At 47.0% G+C, this 20,744-nt stretch overlaps 1 protein-coding gene across 1 annotated transcript in view; it reads right to left on the reverse strand.

Moving 5' to 3' along the window:
* Positions 1 to 9,194: 9,194 nt before the first annotated feature.
* Positions 9,195 to 20,744, reverse strand: part of LOC135373669 (atlastin-2-like) — a 41,449-nt gene continuing 29,899 nt past the window's right edge. Inside the window, exons 5-7 of the mRNA XM_064606761.1 lie at positions 11,528 to 11,599; positions 9,252 to 9,516; positions 9,195 to 9,208 (exon numbers count right to left, since the gene is read on the reverse strand). Of these exons, the coding sequence (XP_064462831.1) occupies positions 9,195 to 9,208; positions 9,252 to 9,516; positions 11,528 to 11,599 (351 nt within the window). The remainder of the gene's footprint in view (positions 9,209 to 9,251; positions 9,517 to 11,527; positions 11,600 to 20,744) is intronic.

Below are 20,744 nucleotides of genomic sequence, written 5' to 3' on the forward strand. Positions count from 1 at the left end.
ACTGGTCGACAGCGTCATTTGCACCTCGAAAAAATGAACACTAATCCTTTGCACTAGTGCCGTGTCTGGTGACTCGGTTGTAAGGCCATTTTGGACTGCAAAATGCGTCGGTCTTCTTCCTACCAATCTATTCATTCAACAATCCGTATGGGTTGTTCCTTCAAGTGCTTCCGTTGAGCACATTGTCAGTATCGCTGCTGGTATTCTGGCGCCAAAGCGCAAAAAAAAAAAAAAAAAGCATCCGATGGACATACCGCGCACCAACTATTACTGAAATTAAGTTTAATGTGAAATATCAGTGATAATGAAAAAAGATGTGTTCATAATTTGTATGTGTGAAACATGCTCCATAACGGAAAATAAACTTGTTCGGTTTTCTGGTGCGAGTAATGTATTTAGTTCCGTTTTGCCCTCATTGCCCTCACTACGAACCTTCCCGAATGACACTCTCCGAGTCTCTTCGTCAGCTGGACTCTCGCCCTTTCTCCCTACCGAAATTGCTTGGTCCCTGGCCCAATCCAGCCCAGCAACGCTCTGCGCTCAAAGCTCTTCTGACATTTCTGGACACCATCGGACTTCGATCGTTATTGTAAAGGGGCTCGTTATTTTATTCCCCCCATTCCACCAAGCACTGGGGTAGAGTATCGCCTGTTGCGATGAAACTCCCCACTCTCCAAGGCCGAAAATAAAGTTGTTGTTGTTGTTAGTTCCGTTTTTCAGATGTAGCAGGTAACGGCATTTTGTTCCCGCTTTCGTTTTGAAGTGAAAACTTCCGTAAGTTCGGTTGGCAGCCAGGTCTAAAATTGCAATGCAACAAAACTATGCCGAATTTCATGATGCGATAACACGGTGAGAAATAGAGAGATAGCAACCAACCGGCTAAGCGCAGCTTATACGTGTAAGATACAATCTAACAATTTCAATGCAGTGGCAATGCAGAGCTAACGCAATCTCGGTGTCTGGTGGAAGCGTGCGAGAGAGGTGTACCTTGCAGGCTGTCTATCTCGCGAACGCGAGTAGCTAGGGCAGCTATTTTCGTCATAGTAATCGAGCTGGATTACTTTGTGTCTCGGCTATCATTGGTGGTGAAGGCTGGTTTAGAGTCCGGCGGAGCGGTGCGAAACGACGCCCAGCGCACGGTCGAGCATCGCGAACCGTCGCCGGTGAGTTCCTAGTTCGACGACACACGGCGAAGCGCGGCGCGGTGTCAACGCGTGGCTACGTTAGCCGGCGTCGGGGGATTAGGGCAATGCTCTACACCTACCGGCGGCCAGCGAGCTGTGCATGGCGTGAGCTCCGGTGAACTCGCATTTCTCAACACGGCGTCGCTCATTGAGCTTTTGATGGTAATTGGAAAGGAACACTGTAATGTACCAACGAGGAAGAGAGAGGGCCACGATCAAGAAAGAAGATTGGACAGTTTTTAGTGTCGGTAGTGTCGGGTTCCTTGGGGAAGGATCATTACAAACATCCCGCTTATATAATGAACGACGGATGGACTATGGAGTCAAGCAACAGAAGGAGAGCAACTGGAAAGACGTGAGACTTTCTTATTGAATTCGGTATTCACGTTTGGGGGTACCAAACGCATTACGCTAATACAAACACAACAGCGCCAACAATGGGAACACGGATTCGCTTTAGTCAGATTACAGCACGCGGGTACAGATATGACTGCTTTCCCACTACGAAATGTCAAAATCTCCGGTGCTGTTTTCGTTGCGTTGCGCCGAATAGCGTCAGAGTATGATCACGGCAGGATGAGGAAGCGCGGCGTAGCGAACGCGGGCGGTCATGGGCGAAAACTGCGCCGCACCCTAAATCAGCCTTTACGCGAAGAAGGCGTGAAGAACAGAGGGGAATGTGACGCGTCCACAAACCGATGGTCTAGCCCTTGATCCTGCAATTTTGGCGCTCTATCGGAGCTCCCATACCGCAGCGATTCCCCCCTTTCGCGTGTTCTCGCCGGAAGCCGAAGGTTGTAGGTTGTATCGTGAAAGAGAAACTTGTGCCGACGTGCGGTATGTGCGCGTAGAGTAGCCTACAGCGTGGCGCCACTTGACCCCCAACGTGGCGAAATGCGCAATGTTTCGCAATTTATGCACGTGAAGGTTTTCCCGCATTGAACGGAATATCTCCACATCACATTAATTGTAATACACGTTTACACCTATGCGCTACGCATTTTCCCCCTTACCCCCCTGTTGTAGGAAAGCGCGAGCTTCCTACTGTTCAAGCACTAGAGACACCCGTGGACGACGGCTACGGATAAATGAAGTCTATGGGCGAGGAGTGTTTTGTTAGCTCTCCCCAAGAGTTCGTGACGTAATGTAATCGACCTCCATTACTTTTGACGAGTATAGCTCCCTAGAACGCCAATAGAGATGTCGTTAGAAAAGCTGCTTGACAGAATCTACAAGGTAGATTTACCCAGGTAGCGAAGGCGGGCAAAAAAACTAAATCTGACCCGGCAACGCTGTCATCTCCGCGACTCGAGCGATGCCCGGTGTCCGTAGCACAGATACGATCTTAAACAAAAAAAATATTTACGACACGCGCTTGGGTCTTGTATAATGTAACAGTTTATTCAAACCCCAAACCCCCAAAACTGCGAAGGGATGCCGCGAACATGATCATTTTTGGTTTCCATCTACCAATCCACGCGTATGGTAGCGGCTTGCCCTAGGAGGGAGATCACGGACGCCGTCATAAGCATGATAGCGAGTCAGATTCGGGAATATTCCAGAAGGTCAAGTCCCGGTGGTGATGTCATTGACCTCCGGTTTGGCGAAAATTCCTGGGCAGGGTGAGCGCTGCTTCGAACTTTACTGAAAAGAAACAAAAAGAAAAGAAACGAAAAGGAAGAAAGAGTGTAGCCCATCTAAGCCATGAAGGAAAGAAACACAGGAGCGTCCCTTCCAACTTTTTGTCATTGAAACGAGCGTGCTCGCCTTCGCATTGCATTCTGGGATGCTCCTGTCTACCATGTGACCGCTCACGTGACCCCAAGAGCATGCGAAGGCCAGCCAAGGGCCCGAAACTCGCCAGTTCCTTTGCGGGATAAAGTGAGGCGCTTCATGCGTTTCACATCATCGGACGTCAGAAAACGTCACAAAGTGAACGTCATGGAGACATCCGGTGGCTAGTGATTACTGATTGGTTCCCATGAGAATGAACTCGTTTTCTGAGCGATGATTGGCTGTTTTCAAATTTGTTCGCGAGCGCTCGAACAGGCGACGGCGCGGCGGCTGTGCCGGTTGGTTGGAACCGGCGTCCACGGAGTCGCCGGCGTCCATTTCTGACGGCTCGTGTTGTGTAGCGGTTGTGTTGGACTATGAGTTCTGATTTTTCCTGTTTAAAAACGCAAGCTGTATCATGTGAGCGTCCTCAAACAGTCACAGCTGCCAGGGAAGATGCCTGCGCAACATTTGTGCTCTGCTTCTTGGTCTAGAAACTATTCGAGCGTCCGAACGCACCGTACCCGGTACCTGGTCACCGACTGCCGAGAGGTAAGTCATTTGTCGTTGCTTGTTGCCTTACAACACCGCATTCACTTCGTGTATTGTGAATGAGTTGCTTAACAGTTACCGGAATTCGCGGTGACCGAGACAGACATCGTAGCTTTGCAGATACGATGGTAGACTATATTTCTTTTCGTGAAACAATATCATCTAAATGTTATGACTAAATACCCGTTCACGTCGTACTGTATAAAGGTATGACGCTACTGTAAGTCTGATTCTTGGTGATTTCTCTCGACAAGTTTCGTCAGACGCGTTGACTTAGTAGCTGTTCTGTACGTAGCGCCAAAGCCAAGATTGCCAGGCTAATCGGTCTGAATCTATAATTGTGAAGGACCGCAATAAAAGGTATTTCTCGTACTAAGGTCGCTCATCACACCCCATGACTGCGAGCTTCTCACAACCCTACCACCGTTCTTGTTTTTCGCATTTTTTTCGGTTGAATAGCACCTCTATTCTTTCTATTTACATTGCAACTTTCACATGCATAACCGTATATCTGATACCAATTGTTTTCATCTTGCAGCCACTGAGCTCCAGTTCCCAGTAGCAGTCTTTGCCAGAGGCAGTAAGACATCATCAGGCTTCTTCAAGCAAATTCTGGAGCAATATTAGTGTCATCGTGTGTACGTCTTGCTTGCATAACCGTATGTCGCACAATAAAATACTTCATGTGACAAAAACAACGAAGGCTCAGTCGTATTCCTGTAACTCCCATTGCATTCCGACAAACGCGAACAAAAACAAAACAATGCATGGAAGAAAAAAAAGGAACAACAAACGAGGACGGGAAGCAAAGCAGAGAGGAGGAAAGTAGTAAGAGAGAAACGGATGAAACGTCATTTACGTCATTCGCGACATAATCAAAAAAGAAAAAAAAGGGTGGCTAGTTCTCAGTCATTGGTCGAGCTCCGGAGGTCACGTGAGTTTTCTGCTACAATAGATTTCTACTACAGCTTCGCGCCCCTGGGCCAGCTGTCCAAGCAGACGACGGGAGTCGTGATTCTCCAGATGCATTGTGATGAACGCCGCGCGTCCAGTCTTGTTTGTGTGTGTTCGGAGGTTTACTCTTGGTTTATACGAGATCGGTCACGGTCTGTAGAAGAAGCACGCAGGACTTGAAACATCATCCGTGGCAGCGACGTTTCAGTAAGGACGTCGCTACGTTTTGTGTCGTTGTTACTGAAGTGGTAAAGCATGCCAGTAATCTAACTTGCACAACAATGGAGGAAATCAGATGAATCAGCAGCTGTGGCACAGCGCCAGCTTGCAAACGAACGATTCAGGATGACTATCAGAGACAGGGGTACGAAACAAGCGATCAACTACGTACTTACGAATAAAACGTGATTCCCGTGACAGATGAAAGAATAAAAGGAAAGTCGCTGAAAGGTTAGCCAGCTGTAGGACTCGAACCCACATCTTCTGGATTACCGGTTCTTTCATCGTTAACTTCTAAAAACGTTGTTTCCGCAGTGGTACTCACATTTTAAGAGTAAATGACCTTGGAAAGGCACGAAAGGCAGCCCGAGCAACAAAGCGTTGCTAAACCGAAACTTTAGAGAGGGTCCCGTGGTGGACAGGAAGTAATGACGGTTTTGACAGGAGCGACCGCCAGAGGAGACCTACGGAAATCTGTTCAAAACGGCCGCTCCTGTGTTTCCTTCCTCCTGATCTAAGCGGCCAGATTTCTTACCGTTGAAAGGGCTCCGAGATCTTGGTTAATGGTTGACTGGAATTTAGTTCCCTGCACCGATATGAGCTAAAATTTGACTGGAGAATGAAAAGTGACGCATTATTTAGTGAATGACCTGGTTGTGTGAAATGGCGAGAGACCCGGAGGTTTGGATTTTTTGTAATGTCAGACCGGTGATGACCGGTCTGACGGTGATCACCGGTCTGACGTCTATGGTATATGGATGATATATAGATAACTGGATACAGATGGACAGATGGACCTTTTCTCTTGTATATAAGCCCTTCTCACATATTTCCAATTTCGAAGGCTGCGCTGCCTGCCGAAACGTCGACCCGTAACTGTAAATACATTTCTAGTACACCAGCAGTTATTAATGTCACAAAAGTAGCAACCATTGTTATCCCATAGACAGCCTCCCAAGCCTGTGTATTACTTGTGCAAGTAAAAATCAAAAGTGCTTCCGACCGCAACTCATCCAACGTATATCTATTGGAATGCAACTCATGCAAAGCACAATATATTGGCCGCACTAAAACATGATTCCGAATTCGTTTTAATAACCACAGATCCGATATTACAAAGAAACAAAGTCTTCCTATGTTGCGTCATCTCAGACAAACCGGCCACTCATTCAGGGACATCCGCGTGTACGTCCTAGAATGTGGTTTCCCCTCACGCCGTAGCAGGCAATAGTGTGAATCCACAAATCGACAAATTCCAGTCCACCATAGACCCCGTAGACCCCAGTCCACCAAATTCCAGTCCGCCACGTAGACAACGGCGTCTTGTCTACAGTTTGCAGCCTTAGCTCAAAGATCAAGTCCCCCGACCCTCTCTCGTTCTTTCTGCCGTCTCTCTTTTTATCATTTCAGGCTTATCAGACGACCAAGGAGAACTCTCCTGGAAGACAGCCAACGCCCCTACAAGTGCTGAATGGACGACCAGCAACAATGCTCCTGCAACATCACCAACGCCGCTCAACGTGTACTGTTCTCTCTCATTTCCCCCTTCCCTTGTAAATAAGCCCTTGTCACCTATTTCCAAGTTTAGTCCTGTTGAAGGCAGCGCTGACTTGTGAAACGTCGACACCTAACTCTAAATATATTTCCAGTAACCCCATAGTTATTGATATAATAAAAGTAGCAACTACTTTTAACCCTTATACGGCCTCCCAAGTCTCTTATAAATATAAATCCCAAACGTCGCCACACCAGCACTAGACAGCTGGCCAATGCTGGTGTGGCGACGTTTGGAACTTATAAACATATGTTCAACGTGCAGCCAAAGAGCCTATGCTATTTTTTTTTTCACTATATATATATATATGTATATATATATTAATATCTTGAAATGTTGTAGTTGGATCGGACGGCTACGTAATTATAGTTGAAATAAATGGGAGACAGAAGACGAAAGTAGGGGAAGTAACAAAAAAGGGGTTTATTAAAACTTAAAAATCATAAAAGTTAGGGAGGATGTCTACGTTACGGCGGAAGCTCCGTCTTCTTCGGGACAAAAGAGCTAAAATCTCTTTCTCTCTAAGAGCTCTTTTGTCCCGAAGAAGGCGGAGCTTCCGCCGTAACGTAGACATCCTCCCTAACTTTTATGATTTTTAAGTTTTAATAAACCCCTTTTTTGTTACTTCCCCTACTTTCGTCTTCTGTCTCCCATTTATTTCAACTATATATATATTAATATATATATATATATATATATATATATATACAAATATAAAAATGAGCGAATGCTCCATGGCTGCACGCGAGGCATATGTTTACAAATCAAGCGTGCCACAATCCCAGCTGTGGACGGCCGTTTCAAGCTAGTTGGCTCTCATCGGCACAGCGCAGGGATGTGACACGCTCTTGGGTCGGCACAAACACTGTGTCTCTGCAAGACATCAATGTTGCAGGGTGTTAGCAACACCTCTGGCGGCCGCAGTGCAAAGCCAGTAAGTACAGATACAAATATAAAAATGAGCGAATGCTCCATGGCTGCACGTGAGGCATATGTTTACAAAGCAAGCGCGTGTCACATCCCTGCGCTGTGCCGATGAGAGCCAACTAGCTCGAAACGGCCGTCCACAGCTGGGATTGTGGCACGCTTGATTTGTAAACATATATATATATATATATATATATATATAGGCTGAGGTAAAAAAATTATCAAACGGCCACGAAATATTACAGAAGTTGCAAAAAGAGACGCGTAAACAGATTTGCTGGGTGTCCGTGCGATGGTCGCATGTGTCAAATATGTAAATTAATGCAAAGCACCCAAGTACTTAAAAGCACTAATTCTAAGTGTTCCGTCACTGGTGACTTTGACTGTAATTCACCCAACATCATTTGTGTCATTCCGTGCGACATGTGTCAAGCGCAATACGTAGGTCAGACCAAAACATTATTTCGGATCAGGTTCAACAATCACCGGTCTGAGGTTACAAAAAAGCCAAACCTCCCGGTCTCTCACCATTTCAAACAACCAGGTGATTCACTAAATAATGTGTCACTTCTCATTCTAGAGTCAAATTTTAGCTCAGATCGTTGCAGAGAACAACGCGAATCCTATCTCATTCACAAATTCCAGTCAACCATTAACGAAGATCTCGGAGCACTGTCAACGGTAAGAAATCTGGCCGCCTAGTTGATCTTCTTTCTTTCGGTTCCTTTCCTTTTTTTTTTTTTTTTCTCAGCAAAGCCGAAGCAGCACTCACCCTGACCAGAAATTTTCCCTCAAAAAGGACAGGGACCAAAGGAGAATGGCCTCACCAACTGGACTAGACCTTCTGGAATATTCCCGTACATGACCACCGACAACCGCCTGAGGCGAGCTTTGTAACGTGATGACTTCACATACCAAACCTATTTAAGCAATCTGTAACCGCTTGCGCATCTATTGTCCTGACGAAGACAGTGCCACTGTCGAAACGTCGAACTTGTTTCTTTATTTAACTTTTAATTTCTGCCCATCAAACGTCGCCATGCCAGTACTGTACAGCCGTACGTGCAGCCAAAGGCTCCGGATATTTTCTTCATCTACTATATATACAGGGTGTTCAAATTAAGCTTTCACTAGCACTTTGCAAATAAGCGAACAAAAGAAAACTGGTGCTATTTTTTCTGTTCCTTGAGTAAGAAGCAGGTGCTACATAATTAGCTGCACCTGTTTCTTACACAATTAGCGTAAAGTTATAATCCGGTTTCCTGTCATCGCTGTGTTTGAGTAGCGCTCGTGAAAGCTTAATTTTGAACACCCAGCATATATGTTTGTAAGTCAAGCGTCACCATAGACAGCTGTTTCGGCTTTATTGTTCCAACGTCAGTAGTTACGCAGGCAGGCAACGTTTCAGCTTACGGCGTCAGAAGGTCACCTGGCACGTGATTCCTCCCCTCAGGGTGTGCCAACACACCACTAAAAGCCCAGTACAAAGCCGGTGTACGAGGGAAACAATAGCTACACGTATAGCATATGTTACGTGCACCCAAAGAGCTCCTGCCATTTTTTTCCCTTGTTGTACACTTGACTGGCTTCGCACTGGAGTTTCAGTGGCGTATCAGCACACCCTGACGGGAGGAATCACGTGCCACGTGACCCTCTGACGCCATCAGCTGAAACATTGTGTGCCTGCGTACTGCTGATGATGGACCAAGCAAGCTGTTCAGTACAGGCAGGGCGACGTATTACTTACAACCATATGCTGTACGTGCAGCCAAAGGGCTCCTGCTATTTTTTCCTGTTATGAATAAATAATGCGGTAATTGCCTTCAAATCTACTTTAGGGGAGAAGGGGGGAATGTGCTTATTATTTAAAAAAATAAAAGTGAAAGGTTAGCCACCGCTACAGTGGCTGGCTATTACCAGGAAAGAAATGAAAGAAAAAGACAACAAAAGGGAAAAAAATGAAAAGAAAACAAAGGAAAAGGAACACAAACAAGGAGAGAATTGTAGGCAAAGTAATGGAAACCACAACATCAGTTATAAGGTGCTGAATGAAGATTACACAATTTCCTACAACGCCCATAACTTACCCATGAAATGCGCTGAAGAGCCGTAATGATCATCGTGCATGATTTCGTGTGTAACAAGGTATGTAGGAAAATAATAGCTCCTAATCACATATTTGACGTCCGAACTCGCCTGGGACAGCTGTTTCTGAAGGTCACTCATTTTGTCCCCCATTACAGGAGTATTTCCAAGTTTCGATAGGGCTTCTTGTTTCAGTCTGTTGTGCTCTTTTTCCAGCGCGACGGTTTTGTCCTCTTTGCCTTGCTTCTCGAGTAGCAGTTGCAGACCCTGCAGGAAGCAATTCCTAACTTAAACTCACGATGCTGAGTGCTGCCCCATATTTTGTCATGTTTTTCGACTACATTCCTCTCCGCAAACATGTAATTAATTCGTAAATGCAGTGTTGTCAATCTAACTATGTAACCAAGGAACACTCCACACTCTTGTACAACATGTTTGTCGTCGGAAATCTGATCACATCATAAACAAGGTATCACACCAAATAGGTTTTGTAGGTCGCACGTAACCTGTACATGGAATGAAACGTGTCCTATATCAGTTTTATTCAGGTAATATATATATATATATATATAGATGCGACGTCAGCAAAACAAAACTCACCAAGCCTTGTCTTGCAATGGCATTTGCCTATGTCTCACTTAAAGGAGCAGTCTAGAAGCACACAATTTTGTTTCTGTTTTTGGTCGGTATAGAATGTTAGGCGGCCGAAAACAGTTTTCCCACAATTCGTGCAACCGTAGCGAAATTGGGACGCCTGCTATAGCCCCCCGAACCTCCCGTGCGCGAAACACCCTCGTTCGCCTTCACGATAGACACGTGATGAGCGCCGCCACGCCCGTCACAATGTGACGCGAGTGGTAGGGACGCTCCTTATTGGACCTGGGATCACATGATCGAGGTGAGCAACACCGAGCAGGTCGGAGCGTCTGCTACCGCTTCGGAGACGCCATGCGTTCTCCGGCTGCGTGATGTCCGAAACGGAGGATTTGAAGGCTGTCAATGACACGGGAAGAACGAGTGGTGCAGCCTGAAATTAACTGTGTGTTGTACAGCGATACCCCAGTGCTTCCCGACAGTGTGCAGCCTCTCTAACCGTTTTCGCCACACAGTTATTTCAGTGGCTAACAGGTGGCGCCACAATACCGCCGTCATCGCTTGCTTTCTGCTACTGTGAGTTCTTAGATTGCACAGAAGCCAATAATATATTGCTCTTGTGATTGCAACCTTATTTGGTCAGGCTGCATATATGCTTTGTTTTTTTTAATAGAAAACGTCATATAAATCTTATAGAGAAAAGAAGTCAACAAGACACAGCTCGCAATGTTCGTAGCAGACGGTTTTTCCTACCAACGAATGAGGGGGCTCTCTACCACAAACGTCACAATAGAGTGGCTGATTTGAGAGAGTAGGTGGACAATTTTGCAAATTAATTGCGCCGCGGAGAAACAACTTTGGACAAAAATATTTTGTGGGAATACTTTTCACGTACTGCTTTACAAGATGACAGCAGTTTTTGGCCATGTTAGATACCACTTTAACGCTCCTTTAAGCCTCCTAACCAGTGTCAGGGCATCCGCGGCTCAAACATCCCGAAATCGTACCTTTGATAGCTCATTTGGGAAAGGAAAAAAATCCTCTCCCCATGTAAACCTCCCGTAGGACCCCTCCTGAAACATTTATTTCTGGTTGCGCTATCTGTTCATAACGGCCAGATGCATGTCTGTGACAGTGACATCCGCAGAGCGTAAGCCATCAGCAAAGGGATGGGATTCTGAAGCAACGGTGTTAAAATTGTCCGAATTCTAGGAATCGGAGGTTATGCCTTCGATTCTCACTGGCGGCCCTTTGGTACCAACCGCCGGTAGTTAATAAAAAAACGCAACTGGCTACTGTGCGCCTTAGTCGCGTGCTTTGCATTGTTTGTTTCATTAGCACCAGATCATGGCTCACCTAAAACTGTCACCATGGCTGTTTCATGAAATACGTGACGAGCTGCACGGCCCAATGAAAATGACATTCGTTCGTTCGCCACACTGAGCACTGTAGTGTGGCAGAATGAAATTCTACCAAAGGTTGTTTCAATATTCTTCCTTCTGTGCCCGGCATTTCTGTTTTCCGAGAAATTTGTCACACAGACTTCAAGCACTACTAAATCTAGGCTTATTCATTCGCCGTACGAGGATCTGTCTATGTTCGTAGACCGATGATTGCCACTGTCGCTTTGTGTTCACCAATCGTCGGAAACAGAAGCGATGCGTGGAATGATGTTGCAACTTACGTCTGCCATGGCTGATTCATACTCATGGTCAATATTCTTCAGGACCTTCTGGTTGTGGACGTACGCAGCTTGCTGCTCATGTAAAAGAAACAATAAAACACAGTTTGGTTACGAATGTTTTCAGCACATGTGTGGCAAATAAACTAGATTAATACTGATTATATTATAAACCACGTGTGCTACTTGTCGTACGTCTCCCTATAGTTGGATTTCAGCGGGAGAGCAGTACAGACCAACGTCTATTTCTGTTGTTCATCCTTTCCACACTCTCTAATGCACTTCCAAATCCGTCACGCTCATTGGCAGGATGTTCTCAACCTGTCACGTCTTTTTTACCCTCCCTTAAGGAGAGCTATCCTCTATATATCTCCTACTTCCCACCACTTCTCATACATTGCTAGGACACTTTATACACCTGTTCGCTTTTGGGACAACCACCTCCACCCCTCGATTGGATTAAGTCATTTATTGAGGGGCACTGCTCACCCGTTTTTTTTCTGTATTTTTTTTTTTTTTTTTGCTGTGATTAAGAAAAATGATGTTGGAAGCCACTTAGATTGCGTGCGAGCATTGAGGAGCAGCTTATTTTCCGCCGTATATGCATGCATGCGAATTTGTCACGAAAAAGATACCTGCCTAGACAGCTGAACAAACAGTTGGGCTACGATTAACAGGACTCCGTTTCCCGCTATCCACCGTCTTTCTTTGCAATATCGATCTGTGACGGGTTGCTCTTTCGATGTTTAACTAAAATCACAACCACACTCTGAAACTAAGGTGTAATTACCGGTTTAACTACATATTAGCCACCGTTATTAAAACTACTTTGCAACCTCATCGGTTTCGAAGATTTCCAAGCAGATCCGAGCAGGTCGAGTGCGGACACGGTGAGAGCATAGCCACCTATATTCGAGAATGCTTGTTCAACGGTGCCGAGATGAGACAGAGCCGCCCGAGCCACCTGTTTCTGGCGCCGTCCGCAAGACGCGCTTCCTGCCTAGAATACCGCCCAACGATCACCGTGATTTTTTACCAGCGATATTGCAGCGCGACAACCGTTTTAAGTGGCATATTAAATACATTTTAATCCTGTAACACGAACTAAGGCTTACGATAGTTAGCTGATAAGATGTGTAAAAAATTGTGCAAAATCGTATAAAAATGAATAATGATCGCCATCCCGTACTAGGGGTCGTAGTCCGTCTGTCCAGTGTACGAGGGAGACACTCAACAAAGCCCAGCTTACCAGAAGACAGCAAGGTTTATTACATCTTACCGACTGCCAGACCAACCGCTCAGCCTGATACCCCACGGCAAAACAGCCCCGGCAAAATCGATCCCTCCGCTTTTATTAGGTTCAGCGGAGGCCACACTTCCAATAGGAACAGGTGGCGCGCCTTGCCACTACAGGTAAACAACATAAGCAGGATAAGTCCCAGAGCGGGTGTCATATCCAAGTGCCGGCGATAACGTCCCCCCCAATTGATAATACAGAAAAACACACGCCAAGTGCATCATTTTTGAGGCTGTTTAATGACGAAGGGCGCGAGCGTGGGGATCGCATAAAAAAAAGAAAGAAAGAAGATGGGTTTCGTGGCAGTAACACTCTACTCGCACGAGTCAGTTTTCTTCCGGCTGGCACTCAGGCGGCAGCTAACGTCAGCGCTCACTGGCACCACATAACCGGCGCTCTTCCTCGCGTCACCAGTTTCTGATCTCCGGAGCGGCAGTAAGAGGATGTCTTGTCCTCCCGGCACAGATCCTCGCCCTCTACTGCCGACAGAAGGAGAAGCTCACGCCGCGGATATGGATCGCGTTTGCTTTTTATTTCATCAGGTTGCTGCGCATGTGTCCCATACAACTGCATTCACTGTACTGTGGCCAATTCTGAATTGGAACGCCAACGATGCTTTGCTTTACCCCGAATAAGTACAACGCCACACCGCCGCAGCAGCATCGGAGCAATTATGCGATGTATACTTGAATGCCTACAATGCAGTGTCGCATACGATGCTTATTATATTATAGGATTATATACGGCATATGTAGGACATATATATATATAAGTGAAATAATAAGACTTGGACTACAGATTACAGGAACGTTAACAAAAACTAATTTATTTAATGGGCAATTTAACACACAGATTAAAAAAAGAATAGTCGACGTTTCGACAGTGGTACTGTCTTCGTCAGGACAAAAGAGGTACAAGGGTTGCATATTGCAGAGACGTCAATGTTCCACGGTGACAGCGCCCCCTGTAGAGGCCGCAGTGCAAGCCAGCAAGTACACATACAAAAAGGAATAGTAGCTAATGCTCTATGGCTGCACGTTGAGCATATGTTTACAATTTGATCGTGCACTCCCAGCCGAGTACAGCTGTTTCGTCCTACTTGGGACTCATCAGCCCGGCGTAGGGAAGTGACACGATCTTGCGTCGGCACTAACAGTGCGTCTCGGCGAGACGTCAATGTTCCACGGTGGCATCGCCACCTGTGGAGGCCGCAGTGCAAGCCAGCAAGTACACATACAAAAAGGAATAGTAGCTAATGCTCTATGGCTGCAGGTTGAGCATATGTTTACAATTTGATCGTGCACTTCCAGCCGAGTACAGCTGTTTCGTCCTACTTGGGACTCATCAGCCCTGCGTAGGGAAGTGACACGATCTTGGGTCGGCACTAACAGCGCGTCTCGGCGAGACGTCAATGTTCCACGGTGACAGCGCCACCTGTGGAGTATATATATATATATATATATATATATATATATATATATATATATATATATAGCGAAACGAAAGGGGACACAGCGACGGATTTGAGGTGTTAATAGAATACAAACAAAGGTTTATTTTACATAATTAGAACATTATTTTGGAAATGGTGAAGCGTCGACGTTTCGGAGGGAAGCTCCTCCTTCTTCGGGACAGGGTCCCGAAGAAGGAGGAGCTTCATTCATGAGCATTCAATAAATGACGTTGCCCTTTTTATTCTTCAATCAAATTTTAGCTCCGATAGAGGCAGGGAACAACGCGAGTCTTACCTCATTTACAAATTCCAATCAATCATTAGCGAAGATCCCGGTGTACTTTCAACAGTAAGGAATCTGATCGCCTAGATGGGATATACTTCCCATTTTTTTCCTTTTATTTTTTTTTTCTTTTCAGCTATGGCCTCAGTACAGCTCACCCTGAGCTGGCTCCCCAAGAAAGATGACATCACCACCCGGACTTGACCTTGCGGAATGTTCCAGAATATGACTCAGACAACTGCCACGTGGCATACTTGCACCGACTGTGACGTCACCCAGGAAACCTATTTAGCCAATATGCAACCCTTGTACGTCTTTTATCCTGACGAAGACAGTGCCACTGTCGAAACGTCGACCATTCTTTTTTTTTAATCTATGTGTTAAATTGCCATTAAATAAGTGTTAGCAGTTCGGTGAGGACAGTAGGATCATACGGCTGGTCAGGTTGATTTTTGTATGCTGAAACGGCCGCTGCTATACCATCTGCGTGGGGAATATTAGTGTAAAGGGACGTGACGTCTAACGTTGCCAAGAGACAGCTTGAGGGAACGGTTACTTGCGATACAGTTTGAAGGAAATGGTTGGTATCTGCCGATTTTACATGCTCCCTAAGATACATAAACCAGGCAATCCCGGAAGACCAATTGTGTCCAGTAACGGTACCGCTACAGAAAATATATCGTCCTTCGTCGATCACGTTCTCAAGTCTATCCACCCTAAATTACCTTCCTACGTCAAAGATGCCAACCATTTCCTTCAAACTGTATCGCAAGTAACCGTTCCCTCAAGCTGTCTCTTGGCAACGTTAGACGTCACGTCCCTTTACACTAATATTCCCCACGCAGATGGTATAGCAGCGGCCGTTTCAGCATACAAAAATCAACCTGACCAGCCGTATGATCCTACTGTCCTCACCGAACTGCTAACACTTATTTTGACCTCCAATAACTTTGAATTTGATAACAAGCACTATCTGCAAGTTAACGGGACAGCTATGGGCACAAGAATGGCCCCCAACTATGCAAATATCTTCATGGCATCCCTGGAGGAAACATTTCTCGAATGTTCCGTATTGAAACCACTTGTGTACAAGAGATTTTTAGATGATATTTTTATCATATGGCCTCATTCTGAAAGCGACCTTCTCACGTTCATCAACCGGTTCAACCAAATTCACCCTAACATTCAATTTACCTCCCACTACTCCGCCTCCACTGTTACCTTCTTGGATGTGGAAGTCAAGTTACAAAACGGCGGTATCTCAACCAACTTATACCGGAAGCCTACAGATGCTCAGCAGTACTTATCGTTCCGCAGTTGCCATCCAAGGCATACTAAGTTAGCCATACCTTATAGTCAGGCATTGCGCTACCGCAGAATATGCACTAACGATGCCGAACTAGACAACCATCTCCAACGACTAGAACAAACCTTCATTGATCGTGAATACCCGGGCAAACTTGTTAAAGACGCTATAGCCAGAGCAAGATCCACGGATCGCCAACAATTGCTCCAAAGATCTCCTCGAGCCAATGGAAATTCTGCAGTAAATCTCACTGTCACATTCAATGGCAGCGTCCCTAACATTAGCCGGATACTCAACCGCCACTACACAATTCTTTCACAATCTGATCGGATGAAGGAAATATTCTCACAGCCACCGCGCGTAAGTTATCGCCGGGCGCGGAACATTCAAGACAGACTAGTCAATGCCAAAATTAACAAACTTCCAGAAAATAACATTGGTTGCCACCCTTGTAATGCAACTAGATGCCAAATTTGTAAATCAATGCAAGCCGCTAACTCTGCAGAAAGTACCAATTCTAATTACCGGGTCAACATTAATGGCGACTTTAACTGTAATTCTTCCGATGTTGTCTATCTTCTTCAATGCAATGAATGCAACGCCCAATATATCGGACAGACAGCTACTTCATTTAGAACGCGATTCAATAACCACAAATCTGACGTCGCGAAGAAACCTAATCTGCCAGTGTCGCGCCATTTCAGTAAACCAGGACACTCAATCACCAATATATCTATTTTCATCCTGCAGTCAGGCTTTCTTTCCCAGCGGCTCAGGGAACAGCGCGAGTCTTATCTCATTCATAAATTCCAGTGTCAGATAAACGAAGATCCAGGAATCCTTAATACTATTCGCAACCTGCGTTCCTAATCCAGCACAATACATACGCTCTTTTGTCTCTTTTTCAGGCTCACGGGTATTTCCTCAATGTCCTGCTGCACAGACCTGGTCATTCCCTTTTCACTTAGTCACCAACCTATGTTAGTCATGACAAAAGCGCATGCGCTGCTCTCTTTCCCTTGTACATAACCCTCTCCCATATATAAAGCTTCTTCTTGTCACCAAACCCCAGTCCCGTCGAGGGCAGCGCTGACTGCCGAAACGTCGACCCCTATCCCTATATGTGTTAATAAACTCCCCTTTGTCTTTTCCTGTAAGCTCTTTGTCGTCTTCTGATTGTTCCTGCTTATTTCATTCTCGTGGTCAACCGCCCTCTCAAGCTTCTATTCTCTCTCTATATATATATACTCCACAGGTGGCGCTGTCACCGTGGAACATTGACGTCTCGCCGAGACGCACTGTTAGTGCCGACCCAAGATCGTGTCACTTCCCTACGCCGGGCTGATGAGTCCCAAGTAGGACGAAACAGCTGTACTCGGCTGGGAGTGCACGATCAAATTGTAAGCATATGCTCAACGTGCAGCCATAGCGCATTAGCTACTTTTCCTTTTTGTATGTGTACTTGCTGGCTTGCACTGCGGCCTCCACAGGTGGCGCTGTCACCGTGGAACATTGACGTCTCGCCGAGACGCACTGTTAGTGCCGACCCAAGATCGTGTCACTTCCCTACGCCGGGCTGATGAGTCCCAAGTAGGACGAAACAGCTGTACTCGGCTGGGAGTGCACGATCAAATTGTAAGCATATGCTCAACCTGCAGCCATAGAGCATTAGCTACTTTTCCTTTTTGTATGTCTACTTGCTGGCTTGCACTGCGGCCTCCACAGGTGGCGCTGTCACCGTGGAACATTGACGTCTCGCCGAGACGCACTGTTAGTGCCGACCCAAGATCGTGTCACTTCCCTACGCCGGGCTGATGAGTCCCAAGTAGGAGGAAAAAGCTGTACTCGGCTGGGAGTGCACGATCAAATTGTAAGCATATGCTCAACGTGCAGCCATAGAGCATTAGCTACTTTTCCTTTTCGTATGTGTGCTTGCTGGCTTGCACTGCGGCCTCCACAGGTGGCGCTGTCACCGTGGAACATTGACAGCTCGCCGAGACGCACTGTTAGTGCCGACCCAAGATCGTGTCACTTCCCTACGCCGGGCTGATGAGTCCCAAGTAGGACGAAACAGCTGTACTCGGCTGGGAGTGCACGATCAAATTGTAAGCATATGCTCAACCTGCAGCCATAGAGCATTAGCTACTTTTCCTTTTTGTATGTGTACTGGCTGGCTTGCACTGCGGCCTCCACAGGTGGCGCTGTCACCGTGGAACATTGACGTCTCGCCGAGACGCACTGTTAGTGCCGACCGAAGATCGTGTCACTTCCCTACGCCGGGCTGATGAGTCCCAAGTAGGACGAAACAGCTGTACTCGGCTGGGAGTGCACGATCAAATTGTAAGCATATGCTCAACCTACAGCCATAGAGCATTAGCTACTTTTCCTTTTTGTATGTGTACTTACTGGCTTGCACTGCGGCCTCCACAGGTGGCGATGCCACCGTGGAACATTGACGTCTCGCCGAGACGCACTGTTAGTGCCGACCCAAGATCGTGTCACTTCCCTACGCCGGGCTGATGAGTCCCAAGTAGGACGAAACAGCTGTACTCGGCTGGGAGTGCACGATCAAATTGTAAGCATATGCTCAACCTACAGCCATAGAGCATTAGCTACTTTTCCTTTTTGTATGTGTACTTACTGGCTTGCACTGCGGCCTCCACAGGTGGCGATGCCGGAACATTGACGTCTCGCCGAGACGCACTGTTAGTGCCGACCCAAGATCGTGTCACTTCCCTACGCCGGGCTGATGAGTCCCAAGTAGGACGAAACAGCTGTACTCGGCTGGGAGTGCACGATCAAATTGTAAGCATATGCTCAACGTGCAGCCATAGAGCATTAGCTACTTTTCCTTTTTGTATGTGTACTTGCTGGCTTGCACTGCGGCCTCCACAGGTGGCGCTGTCACCGTGGAACATTGACGTCTCGCCGAGACGCACTGTTAGTGCCGACCCAAGATCGTGTCACTTCCCTACGCCGGGCTGATGAGTCCCAAGTAGGACGAAACAGCTGTACTCGGCTGGGAGTGCACGATCAAATTGTAAGCATGTGCTCAACGTGCAGCCATAGAGCATTAGCTACTTTTCCTTTTTGTATGTGTACTTCCTGGCTTGCACTGCGGCCTCCACAGGTGGCGCTGTCACCGTGGAACATTGACGTCTCGCCGAGACGCACTGTTAGTGCCGACCCAAGATCGTGTCACTTCCCTACGCCGGGCTGATGAGTCCCAAGTAGGGCGAAACAGCTGTACTCGGCTGGGAGTGCACGATCAAATTGTAAGCATATGCTCAACGTGCAGCCATACAGGATTAGCTACTTTTCCTTTTTGTATGTGTACTTGCTGGCTTGCACTGCGGCCTCCACAGGTGGCGCTGTCAGAGTGGAACATTGACGTCTCGCGGAGAAGAACTGTTAGTGCCGACCCAAGATCGTGTCACTTCCCTACGCCGGGCTGATGAGTCCCAAGTAGGACGAAACAGCTGTACTCGGCTGGGAGTGCACGATCAAATTGTAAGCATATGCTCAACCTGCGGCCATAGAGCATTAGCTACTTTTCCGTTTTGTATGTGTACTTGCTGGCTTGCACTGCGGCCTCCACAGGTGGCGCTGTCACCGTGGAACATTGACGTCTCGCCGAGACGCACTGTTAGTGCCGACCCAAGATCGTATCACTTCCCTACGCCGGGCTGATGAGTCCCAACTAGGACGAAACAGCTGTACTCGGCTTGGAGTGCACAATCAAGTTGTAAACATATGCTCAACGTGCAGCCATAGAGCATTAGCTACTTTTCCTTTTTGTATGTGTACTTGCTGGCTTGCACTGCGGCCTCCACAGGTGGCGATGTCACCGTGGAACATTGACATCTCGCCGAGACGCACTGTTAGTGCCGACCCAAGATTGTGCCACTTCCCTACGCCGGGCTGATGAGTCCCAACTAGGACGAAACAGCTGTACTCGGCTGGGAGTGCACGATCAAATTGTAAGCGTCTGCTCAACGTGCAGCCATAGAGCATTAGCTACTTTTCCTTTTTGTATGTGTACTTGCTGGCTTGCATTGCGGCCTCCACTGGTGGCGCTGTCACCGTGGAACATTGACGTCTCGCCGAGACGCACTGTTAGTGCCGACCCAAGATCGTGTCACTTCCCTACGCCGGGCTGATGAGTCCCAAGTAGGGCGAAACAGCTGTACTCGGCTGGGAGTGCACAATCAAATTGTAAACATATGCTCAACGTGCAGCTATAGAGCATTAGCTACTTTTCCTTTTTGTATGTGTACTTGCTGGCTTGCACTGCGGCCTCCACAGGTGGCGCTGTCACCGTGGAACATTGACGTCTCGCCGAGACGCACTGTTAGTGCCGACCCAAGATCGTGTCACTTCCCTACGCCGGGCTGATGAGTCCCAAGTAGGGCGAAACAGCTGTACTCGGCTGGGAGTGCACGATCAAATTGTAAGCATATGCTCAACGTGCAGCCATAGAGCATTAGCTACTTTTCCTTTTTGTATGTGTACTTGCTGGCTTGCACTGCGGCCTCCACAGGTGGCGCTGTCAGAGTGGAACATTGACGTCTCGCGGAGAAGAACTGTTAGTGCCGACCCAAGTTCGTGTCACTTCCCTACGCCGGGCTGATGAGTCCCAAGTAGGACGAAACAGCTGTACTCGGCTGGGAATGCACGATCAAATTGTAAGCATATGCTCAACCTGCAGCCATAGAGCATTAGCTACTTTTCCTTTTTGTATGTGTACTTGCTGGCTTGCATTGCGGCCTCCACAGGTGGCGCTGTCACCGTGGAACATTGACGTCTCGCCGAGACGCACTGTTAGTGCCGACCCAAGATCGTGTCACTTCCCTACGCCGGGCTGATGAGTCCCAAGTAGGG

This window comes from Ornithodoros turicata, unplaced genomic scaffold (assembly GCF_037126465.1).
Source record: "Ornithodoros turicata isolate Travis unplaced genomic scaffold, ASM3712646v1 Chromosome29, whole genome shotgun sequence".
In the NCBI taxonomy this organism is placed as follows: domain Eukaryota; kingdom Metazoa; phylum Arthropoda; class Arachnida; order Ixodida; family Argasidae; genus Ornithodoros; species Ornithodoros turicata.